At 42.7% G+C, this 11,052-nt stretch overlaps 1 protein-coding gene and 1 non-coding gene across 2 annotated transcripts; both read left to right on the forward strand.

The window, feature by feature from the left end:
• Window positions 1-349: 349 nt before the first annotated feature.
• trnat-agu (transfer RNA threonine (anticodon AGU)) lies at window positions 350-423 on the forward strand. Its single transcript has one exon. It is a non-coding gene; the product is annotated as a tRNA-Thr (tRNA).
• Window positions 424-962: 539 nt separating this feature from the next.
• On the forward strand, window positions 963-11,003 carry lrp3 (low density lipoprotein receptor-related protein 3). The gene is made up of 7 exons (XM_005727524.1): window positions 963-1,317; window positions 4,262-4,397; window positions 4,477-4,682; window positions 5,252-5,868; window positions 6,129-6,601; window positions 6,776-6,908; window positions 7,004-11,003. The coding sequence occupies exons 1-7, from the start codon at window positions 1,242-1,244 to the stop codon at window positions 7,814-7,816; spliced, it is 2,454 nt and encodes an 817-aa protein (XP_005727581.1). The 5' UTR covers window positions 963-1,241; the 3' UTR covers window positions 7,817-11,003.
• Window positions 11,004-11,052: the final 49 nt, after the last annotated feature.

Here is an 11,052-nt window from a genome sequence, read left to right on the forward strand (position 1 = left end):
GAATCCACACCGAAGACACTGCTGCACTGCACTGTTTCTTACACTTTAAAGTTATGCTTTAGTGTCATCTCATATTTATGCTTCCGTTTGACTAAGCCACGTTAATCTCTCCTTTTAGTTGATTGATTTGGATAAATGTAACTTAACGGTGTACTGCTAATTATAACATTTTAGCCCTTCGTATTTTCTAGTACCTAAAAAATAAGATAAAAAAAATAAAAGGGGATAACTTTATATATCACGTCGCATTCACAGGAGAATACATGTAATACACTGAACATAGCAGTGACGTCATTGGACCCATGTATTTCACTATTCATAAATGCCCTTTTCGACAATTTCCGTCAGCGGCGCCGTGGCTTAGTTGGTTAAAGCGCCTGTCTAGTAAACAGGAGATCCTGGGTTCGAATCCCAGCGGTGCCTTTTATTTCTTTCTTTTCAGTTGTTTCTTTTGTTGTTCAGTGTGCACCATTTGTCATAACTTTACATTTACATAGTACTTTTCTCTCAGCAAAACACTTTTCCAGGTGTATGTGAAACTCAAAATACGTTATTAAATTAAAAGGGACTGTATAATTTATTTTAAAGTCCAACTTGCAGTACAAGAGTTTAACCACACGAGGGCGAAGGTGAAAGGGCATACTCATAAAAGAATCAGAGCACAAGCGGGCGAGAGGGAGAAGATTGTTATGTATCTTTCCTACCAGAAGCCGTCTACGTAATTCTGTATTTCAGTTCAATATATAAAGTTTCATCTGGAGAAAGAGGGGACAAGGCTTAAGAATTATGTGAGCCACTTTTTTTCATTTAAGATGTGGAAAGCTGAGTAGAGTCAGCCAAAGTTAGAGCGGAAGTAGTCTTCAAGAAAACAAAAAATTTCTAGCTTTGCATCTCAACTGTAATTTTAAACTACAAATCCAAACCCTATATAATCTTGATTTTTATATCTAAGACTATAGTCTATAAGACGTTTAGTTTTATAATGCTGCAAAACTTAACGTTTGCCACGAAGCCTTTATTTTGAAGGGAGTAACAAGAAGCCGCATCGCTAGTTGGAGCTAACTTGATCGTAGCGTCTTGGCTACCGCTGCAAAAGAAGGACACAATGCCTTTTCACGGCAAGGAGGAGCTCTAGCTGTGTCCAGGCTGAACGCAGATGCCGGAGCTAGTGTGGATCGCACAGATGTGGAGCGAACAGCGAAACGCGTGTGGGAGATAATAGCAGAGGTCCCCGCCGGACCATGGGACTGACGGTACTGCCCCTGCTGCTGCCTCTTCTCGGGCTGCTGTGGCTCCGCTGTGCTCTGCTCTGTGCAGGTGAGAAACAACAATGCGTCTCTACACCGCTGTGATGTTTTAGACGGAGGCTTGTTCTAATTAGTTTAGAAAGCTCTGCCTGTGATGTTCACGAACACATGATGGCATGCACAAGTGATCCGCATTGCCCGGTGAAATGTAAGTGGCCATGCTTTTCTATTTCTTGATCCGTGTTCGCATCTTCACGGGAGATCCGATAATTTACAAAGCTCCTACTATGATTACATCAGTGACTATCAGAGCGGAGCGTCTCTGTGTTCACACCCGAGCAGCAGCAGTGGGTGTTATTTTGTCTACTACTGTGTGTCTCTGATTAAGTGATCTGATAGATGAAGACGGTTTGTTTTCATTGTTTTGATTGGATGGAGGGAGAGCACAGAGGCTATCGTTGTGCAGAAACCTGCGGGATTATTGATCTGTGGTGGGTAAATGATCACGGTTAGTGTGGAAACATGGACGCGCTTTCGCAAATGTGATACTGCTGCTATCGGCATTACATCACTGCTTCTCTGCAGCCAGTCAACCCCACGGTCCCCTCCTCCCCCCTCCATTGTCATACACTGCACTTAATTGGCATTTAAATAAAGAGGAAGGCTGCTAAAGGAACACAGAGTGAGAGTTTGGAGGTGTGTGTGTGTGATCCAGGTGTTAACATTGTGTGGGGTCGAGGGTTCTGGACTGTGTCTTCATTATGGGGACAGAAAGCCAGTCCACATAATTCAGGTCTTCAAAAATTAAGATAAAGGGATATGTTCAGGTTAGGTTTTTGGGTTAGACAAGTTGTAGTTAGGGTAAGATCATGAATGTTAAGTCAGGGTGATGTGAGACTGAGGAGAGAAGAGATTTGCACGATTAAAGGGGAACACACCATCCCAACTCAGGAACCTTCAAGCTTTGAGGTTGGCTGATGTGTCCAGTGTGCATGTTGTCCTTATGCCTGGTGCTCCAGCCTGTGTTGCTGTCTGTTCCCCTGTGCTGGCAACCTGTCCAGGATGTCCACGAGTCTAGACGGATAAGCGGTTTAAAAAGCAAAAAGTCAAAAAAAGAATTGATGTTTTCACACATAAAGTTCTAGGGTGATTGAAGTTGCATGCACAAATACACACACAAGCTGCAACTGCATTCAGTATCTCCACATTTTACCTGAGCTCATGATTATGTGTGGTTTTTGAGAACAATGCAGATTAAAAACTGAAGGGCTTAATGCTGAAGTGCAACCTTAATCCACTTGTTTCTCTCAGGTACGCTTCACTGTAATCAGAGCAGGAAATTAAAAAGGGACATTTACATGCCTTAAAAGCTATAAATGCAATTTCAAACGTTTTTGTAAAAAAACAAACAAAACTTAATATCCCTTTATACACATTTCAGTGAAAGTTTGGCATGGTTTACTCCATTACATTTGTTTGAAAGCTATTAAACTACAGGTTTGATATATGTTAAGCTAGAAAACACACAAATATTATCAGCACCACTGAGGTTTACATCACCTAACCCAAGGTAGCTCCTAAAAAAAACTACGGGAAGTTTTTTCACATCTAATAATTCCAGCGTGATGCTAATAATCAGCCACGGGATCGACATAATAATCTCCTTTAAGGAACATTTTACAGCTGATCTTCATTAAATGTGAATGTAGCGTCAAAACCTATAGATGTAGTTTTCCCACCACTATACCACTATCTATTAGTGTGTCTTGTGTTGTTATGTTTTGTGTATTCACCTTTCACTGATAAAACACTATTTTAATATTTTGATGACTCTATTGGCGTCTGAGCTGGAGTTGTTCTTGGCTGCAGTGCATTTTGGAGTCTCTGGATGTCATAGAGAAAAGGTTTGCTCCCTGAGCAACTATTGTTGGTGAACTGTTCATGTTCTGTAGTTTAAGCATAAAACAGCAGCTAAATCTTATTTTTTACATCTGTTGGTAAACCAAAAATAGTGAGTTAATGTGAATTTTCTTTCTCTCTCTCTTTCTCTCTGTGATCAGATTTTTCCAGCATCTGAGTTTGAAAGTAGATGAAACACAAACACAACATTCAAAATGTGCTTCAGTTCTCTTATTCATTGTACCAAACAACAGCATTGTGTAGCAGCTTGATCCAGCCCAGTATGTGTAGGTATTTATGTGTGTGCTAAGTTAGTGTGGATAGTCGATATCCGCACTTAAACGATTCCTCCCTCCGCCACCCTGCTTCACTCTGCTGACTTTACTGATTCATCAAGTAAGCCAGAAACAAACAGCACTAAGCAGCAGACTCCCTGCTGTGTGTCAGCGCTGGATCATAGTTGAGCTAATGTTCTGTCTCTGTGGTTTTGGTTAATTAAGAGGCTTGTTAGACAGCGTTTCCTTGCATGTGTTTCATTCTTTCTGTGGCATTAAGCAGTAATGCGATGATTAATGCCCCTGCTCTATATTATTGCTTTCAGCACAAGAATGAAATGAGATACTTCCCATTCCACATTTATGTTGCAGATTATGATGCCGGTAACTTGATCGCTGCGCCTTTACTTAGAAAAACAACAGGATTCAGTGCCTGCACACCACACAGAGGTTTGCGTGTTAGTCCTGGAGCTTTTCCTGGCCTGCTCACACATTTGTGTTGCTCCCTGGAGTAATGGTGTGATGGCAGCAGGAGATGCTGTTGCCTTGGCTGCCAGTTTGGCTGCTGCTTCTGTTTAAAGCTCCATCTGATCAGCGTGGAGCTTCCCCACAATGGCACTAAGGTCATTTGTCTTGTCAGTGAATCGTTTAGTGTTTTTTGTAGCGGTCACAAATAAAAGAATGAGGATAAAACGGTTTATAGAGTGTGGAAGCCAACATTTTGGTAATGCTCGATGTCTGCCAAGTGTTCGTGTTCTTAGTTCTGATGTGCACAAGGAGCATTCAGACCGACCTCCCTAATATGTATGCTGCCATCCCCCCCTGTCTTTTTTGAGACAGGCTGCAGCGAGCAGGTGGAGATCCATACAGAGCGGAGGGGTGTGATCTACAGCCCTTCCTGGCCTTTAAACTACCCAGCTGGGGTCAACTGCAGCTGGCATATTCAGGGGGGTCAAGGAGAAGTTATTACCATCAGGTAGAGTCCCTGAAACATACGCTGCATACATATGATATTTCTATAACCGAGTCACCTAAACTCATGTTCCATGCTCCAGTTTCCGTAACTTCGACCTGGCGGAGTCAGGAAAATGCATGGGAGACTGGCTCCTGCTGACACCTACGTGGAAGAGAGAATCCAGGCTATGTGGCTCGGTGCTGCCGCAGCCCTTCATCTCCACCAGGGGGCGTGTTTGGCTCTTCTTCCACTCTCAAGCCAACAGCTCTGGGCAAGCCCAGGGCTTCCGACTCTCTTACATCAGAGGTAAGCTGGAGAATATTTGCATATTGCTTATCCACTCCATAAACATACCAGAGTGCGTGAAAATATTAGAAATACCTCTACAGTTTAATCCATTAGCAACACCCAGGGCCACCTGCAGTATTTTATATTTGAACATAAGCATCTGTTCTGGGACCTCCCCATGCTTCTATGCGCATACGTGGAAAACACGAGGTGAGTAAAGTAGCAGCAGAATCTCTGTGCAGAGCAGAGCATGCATCAGTAACAGCAGTTATAACAACATAGAGGTCAAGATGCAGCATTAAAACAGAGATTTAATAAAGCCATAATAAAGTTTTGTGAGGGTTGAATTAATAGAGCTGTTTTGTATGTTTACACAGGGTTACTGCTTGGTTTGTTTTGATATGATCATCCATAATACTAATGCATTTTTTTTTTGTTATGGTTTGTCTTTTTTAAAAAAGCTGAGAAAAGCCTAAAACCTGTGATATTGATTGCAGTTGGACATGGCAGACAGATGAGACTGGCAACTATCTCTTGGGGGGGAAAAAGTGATGTTTTAGCAGCTAACCAGACATATTCTTTTTTAGGTCACCTAGGTCAGAGCAGCTGTCAGTCAGATGAATTCCTCTGTGGGAATGGGAAGTGTCTTCCTCGCTCCTGGAAGTGCAACGGTCAGGATGAATGTGGGGATGCCTCGGATGAACGCAGCTGCTTGCCGACTCCCACTGAGGCGCAGCCGGGCCTCTGCCCCTTTGGCTCTCTGCCGTGCACCGAGGCCCAGTCCACCCGATGCCTGCCCGCGGGCCTGCGCTGCAACGGAGCCCGGGACTGCCACGATGGAAGTGACGAACTGGGTTGCCCTGACACTACTTGTGGCAAACGTCTGGGGAACTTTTATGGCTCGTTTGCCTCTCCCGATTTTTTCCGTGCGAACCGTAGCGGCGACACTGAGCTGAGATGCTCCTGGTTGTTGGACACTCAGGACCCTAAGCCCATTGTTTTGCAGCTGGACCTGCAGCTGGGGCCTGGAGATTTGCTGCATGTCTATGACGGCCTGCTGCAGCGAGCGGAGCATCTGTTACAGGTGTTGTCATATCACAACAACAGGCGGCCCGCCCTGTTGGAGTCGAGCCGGGGACAGATGAGCGTTTTGTACATGGCCCAGCCTCACAGTCCGGGGCATGGTTTCAATGCTACATATCAGGTACTGAGATTGGCTAATGTTCATTTCATTCATCGTTTATTCTCATCTATCCTTTGAAATTCTTTCAACCTCTTTTTTTTAAAGTTGTTTAAAACTTTAAATTTGTCAAAAGTTACAGTGTTTTTCTTTTTAATTCCAAAGTAACTGATTTAGAAACAGTAACTGCTCTTTTTTTTTTCAGAAAACACAGTCAGTTAAGTATAGTACAAGTTGTCCCTTCTGTGTCTAGACAGTGATGCATTTCTCCTCCATCCTACCAGGTGAAAGGTTACTGTTTTCCTGGCGAGCGTCCCTGCGGCAGTGATCAGGGCTGTTACTCTGAACGCCAGCGCTGTGACGGCTACTGGCACTGCCCATCTGGTCGAGACGAGGAGGGCTGTCCGATGTGTCCAGATGGAGAGTTCCCCTGCGAGGGTGGTACAGGAATGTGTTACCCAGCCTCTGAACGCTGCAACAACCAGAAGAGGTGTCCAGATGGGTCGGACGAGAAGAACTGCTACGATTGCCAACCTGGAAACTTCCACTGTGGGACTAACCTGTGTATCTTTGAGACGTGGCGCTGTGACGGCCAGGAGGACTGTTTAGATGGAAGCGATGAGAGGGACTGCTTGGCAGCAGTGCCCAGGAAAGTGATCACAGCTGCCCTGATCGGCAGTCTGGTCTGCAGTCTCCTGTTGGTTATTGCTCTTGGCTGTGCCCTTAAACTGCACTCCCTCAGGAACCGAGAGTACAGGTGGGCCCTCATTCTGCCACTAAATGAATGTTAAGTCAGAGGAACGCTGGGATGGTGTTGATTGTTGCAGCTGCCAGAAACTGTAGAAGTGAAAGTATTTTTGTGGGTTTTCAAATAGTTTTCCTGATTTTTCCCTAATCCTGCTCTGTTTTTCCCTTCCTCACTCCTTTACAGAGCTTTTGAGACGCAGATGACTCGCATGGAGGCCGACTTTGTCCAGAGAGAGGCTCCTCCTTCATATGGTCAGTTAATAGCCCAGGGTCTTATCCCTCCGGTGGAAGATTTTCCTGTATACAATCCCACCCAGGTAACAAATTCGCGCACACTAACAAACACTGGCGACGCTGCATTTAGAGAGAAATAAACTTCAGCGTGTTTCTGTTTTAATCCCCCGTCATCCAGGCTTCAGTGTTACAGAATCTTCGGTTGGCAATGCGCAGGCAGATAAGGCGTCACTCAACTCGCCGCTCCACTTCCTCCTCTTCCAGACGACGTCTAGGCCATCTTTGGAATCGCTTGTTCCGTAGTGGAGGACGAGGCAGAGGCCACGCCCCACTCCTGGATCCCCCTGGACCCACGCAGATCACACTAGGGCTTCACAGCTACCGGACTGTCGGGGAGCAGGGACCTCAGAACAGGGCCATGTCTGCAGGTGGGTCTGACGTAGTGGGTGTGGACCTGCCGGAGAGCCCTGCATCGCCTCTCTCCTTTCATTCAGTAGACAGTCCAGAGGAGGAAGAGGACCTGTCACCTGTCAGCAGAGATGGCAGCAGGGCTGCAGAGTCTTCACCTCCCACTCCTTGCCAGAGTGACTCCTCAGTACAAAGTGGACTTCCTCTCTCCCCCCAGGAAGCCTCTGTACCCCTGTGCCCACCCCGGGCATCTAGAAAATTGGTTCTGGAGCTTGCAGTTAACCTGAAGGGGGTTTCCTTAAGACGTTACTCCCCCTTAGGACCTTTGTCCCCTATTTCACCCCCTGTGTTTCCCAGCAGTTCCCAGACACCATCAACTCAACCTCAACCACAGGGTTCAGAGGTGACTTCACCCACCGAGCCCTTATTTTCCTCTGTGAAACCAGAGGACAGTGACAGCCAGTTTACTGTGAACGTGCCAAGCAGGGATGAGACGAAACCAGAGGCAAGAAGCAGCCTATGCAGGTTCGGCAGAAGCATCAGTGAAGAGGGAGGAGATTTAGGAAGGGAGACGTTGTGCTGAAAAGTTTAGGATGACGCTCTCCTCACTGTCGAGAGCTGGCAATTGCAATATCAGTTCTGATAAAGTGTCCTTGAGATGTGACTCCACCAGAGTCAGAGGTGAGAACCTGTACTTCAGCCTTTCGTTTGGAGGGGGTACAATATGAAACTCAATAAATATCACTCCATTTCATTATTTGAATGCATAAAATGTGCAGTTGCAAACAATCATGCACATGCAGTCTTATCCTAAGACGAATAAAACCAGCATTAGTCGTTCTTCCTGTAAATTGCTTTCTAAATCTCATGCCAGAGCTTAACTACTTCATTTAAATGCAAACAGATAGCCCCAATTAGCCCGTTATGATATTTACCCTGAATTTGTTCCAAAAGATTAAATCCAGTTTTGGCCACACGTACTAATACAACCCACTACTGGCAAAATGTATCTGAAATGCCAAAACAGCCTTTATGTCTTTACCCAAAGCCATTATGCACCGCTACATACTGTGAGCCATAACAGCCTAATGAGTGAACACACAAATTGATCTGATCGATCCTCTATTCTTTCTTGTTCCCTTTTATTGTTTATGTTAGTTGTTATTGTTTTATGACATCATTAATATGTCACGGCTGAGTGCATCGATTAAGGATGTTGTTGCTGAAATTTTACATTTTTTTTTTAAAATATTGGCAACAAATCCTGTGATTTGTCCACATCAACCTTCTTAAAGACATAACAGCAGTAAGGAGAGAAATCAGACAAAGCTGTGGACATCGAACAGAATAACACACGAGGTGCACTCGTGGAAGCAGGAGTTTGAAACTCTTATGTATTTATTCATTATTTAACACATTTTTGTAATTTCCTTATAAGATCTTATTTTACACATTGATAAATATGATGATAAATAGATGGAATATTGAGCTGAATATTGACTCTACATTTCCATGAAGAGTCAATATTCAATATTCAGGGATTGTTCAGGGATTTGTTCTTCATGGTTACATAATAACAGACCATTACAGATATCACTGGTTGATTTTGGTCTTGTTGTGCGTTTTGTTGACAGTAAGAAATGTCTTGAAATACAGCTTTGAACCGTGTCAGAAAAAGGTTTGATATTTTTTTTTAATAGGTTTTTATATTTTCCTGTGGAGAGTTTGATGAAAATAGCACACCTGGTAGTCTAGGTTACCCTAGTGCAGGCTAGGATAGTTTCTGTCTGAAGGCAGTCATTAAAGCTAGTTTCCCCCTGTTTTATAACCTTGTGCTAAGCTAAGTAGGTGCAAGCTATAGTATATATTTATAATTGAGAATTTGGAAGCTTATCTCCCAGAAAAAATATCAACTTTTCCTTTAACACTTGTGCAGTGTCACTATTGATTCATCAGACATCATTTTGACCACTTTTAAGAAACATCAAGAACTTATTTATTCACTTTTATCAATTGTAGCTTTAGTTTTTATCTTCATGTATGATCAGTTTAATATAAGCCAAACTTGGATGAAGATTTACAAAGTGAGTCCAAGAATATTGCCTCTAACTCTGTTCAGCCTCTCATCCTTTTCATAATAAACCAAACCTGTCCCGTTAAACAAAGTCGATCCTTTTAAATGAACCCGACTTTATATATATATATAAGAAACTTTGGAAAGAGGAGCTTCACATGGAAATACTGTTTGTTCACTGTTCATCCCAGTCGATGACTGGGTCACCGTGGATGTCTGGACTGCTGGTTTATTCTGGTGGAAATTCAAATCTATGCTGTGGAATTTTCTAATACTGGACGCTTAAGCAAAGACCTCTATTTTCAAGTCTTCAGTGGAGACCTGTACAAAGTTTTGCTTTACGTTTCTCTTTCTGCCTTGAAGTTATTGCCTGTTTCTGGGCTGCTTTTTGACACTGGTAACATTTTGCTAATCACTGTTGGACCTATAAAGAATGTACCAGTCTTCTTTTGTTATAAATATCAGTGATTCCCCCCTCCCACTTGTGCTGCAGGATATTTATACTAGAAGAATAAGAAGCCAATAAGTAGTGTGGGTTTGGAGCAAAAGAGAATTGACCAGAATGCCGTTTCGTGTGGAAAAACTAGATCGTTCCTACTGTTTTTTTTTCTTTAAAATGAGCTGAATGTGCCATGCTACCCTACAAGTTTTGCCAAGAACAGCTGCTATATGTTATGTGCCATTAGAGATATCTCCATAGTCCTTCCAACTAATTTCTGCCTCATAATCTGTTCTCATCTCCAGTTCTTTCTTTGAAATATCAAAAAATAAGCTAATTTTATTTATTTATAGTTTTACAGATGTTTTACTTGTGTTCTCTTGTACGTCTATTTAAAACACATCCGTCCTCATTTAGCTTAAAGTGAAATCGTTTAGCTGCTGTCTGGGGAAAAAAATGCGTATCTTGCTTTGTGATTTAGAGACATGCATTAAAAACGCCTTAATGGGGTTTTCCCTGTTGTTGCAATGGTCAAGGAGGGTTTATGAATCAACTCTGTGGTTTACCTGTTTGAAGAGATTAGATTTGTCTTTGTCTAGACAACACTCTTTTATACATGTCATGTGATTGTTAAATATGACTGATCTGGAGGTACAGTGCACTAATATGTCAGAAATCTCAGCTCTGGGATTATTACAGCGAAGAGTAAGAGAAAGGGAACCTTTCAGGTCTTCTTCCATTGTATTTAAGTAGTGATTTATTCAGGATGTGGTCATCAGCTTAAGGAGAGTCATGGTAATTTGGTACAATCTTTAGTGAAATTGTGTTACACTGACTGCTAATGTGGTTAGGTTGATGATTATGACCTGCCAGTTTAGATAAGTGTGTCTTTTCTGTTCCCTGAATTTCAGCGTTTATGCTTTAGCAAAATGTCTTCAGTATGCTTTAGTAATAGCTGTACGTTTGTATAGTTTTGTGCACAGGTAAGCACACTGGATTGTGACCACTGGAAAGTAAAGTTCTGCTGAAAGCTTCTGTCTGATAATATCATCATTAGAGACTTGAGTTTGAAGCTTTGTTCCCTTCACAGGCTGAAGATGATGTTTGTTTCTCACGTTTTGAGAATTATGTTTGTATATTTTGTGCTGCAAGAGAAATGCTGCCATGGCATTGTTGGCTTTGCAGATCCAAAATTCTGTTTAATCTTCTGCTTATCATAATTTTCCTGTGCCTGCAATAAATAAACTTCAAAATTTATTTTCTGGGGTTTTTTTTTTCTCTTCTTTTTTTAAATTTTTTTTTTTTT

This window comes from Pundamilia nyererei, unplaced genomic scaffold (assembly GCF_000239375.1).
Source record: "Pundamilia nyererei isolate P.nyererei 1_Seehausen unplaced genomic scaffold, PunNye1.0 scaffold00025, whole genome shotgun sequence".
Lineage (NCBI taxonomy): Eukaryota > Metazoa > Chordata > Actinopteri > Cichliformes > Cichlidae > Pundamilia > Pundamilia nyererei.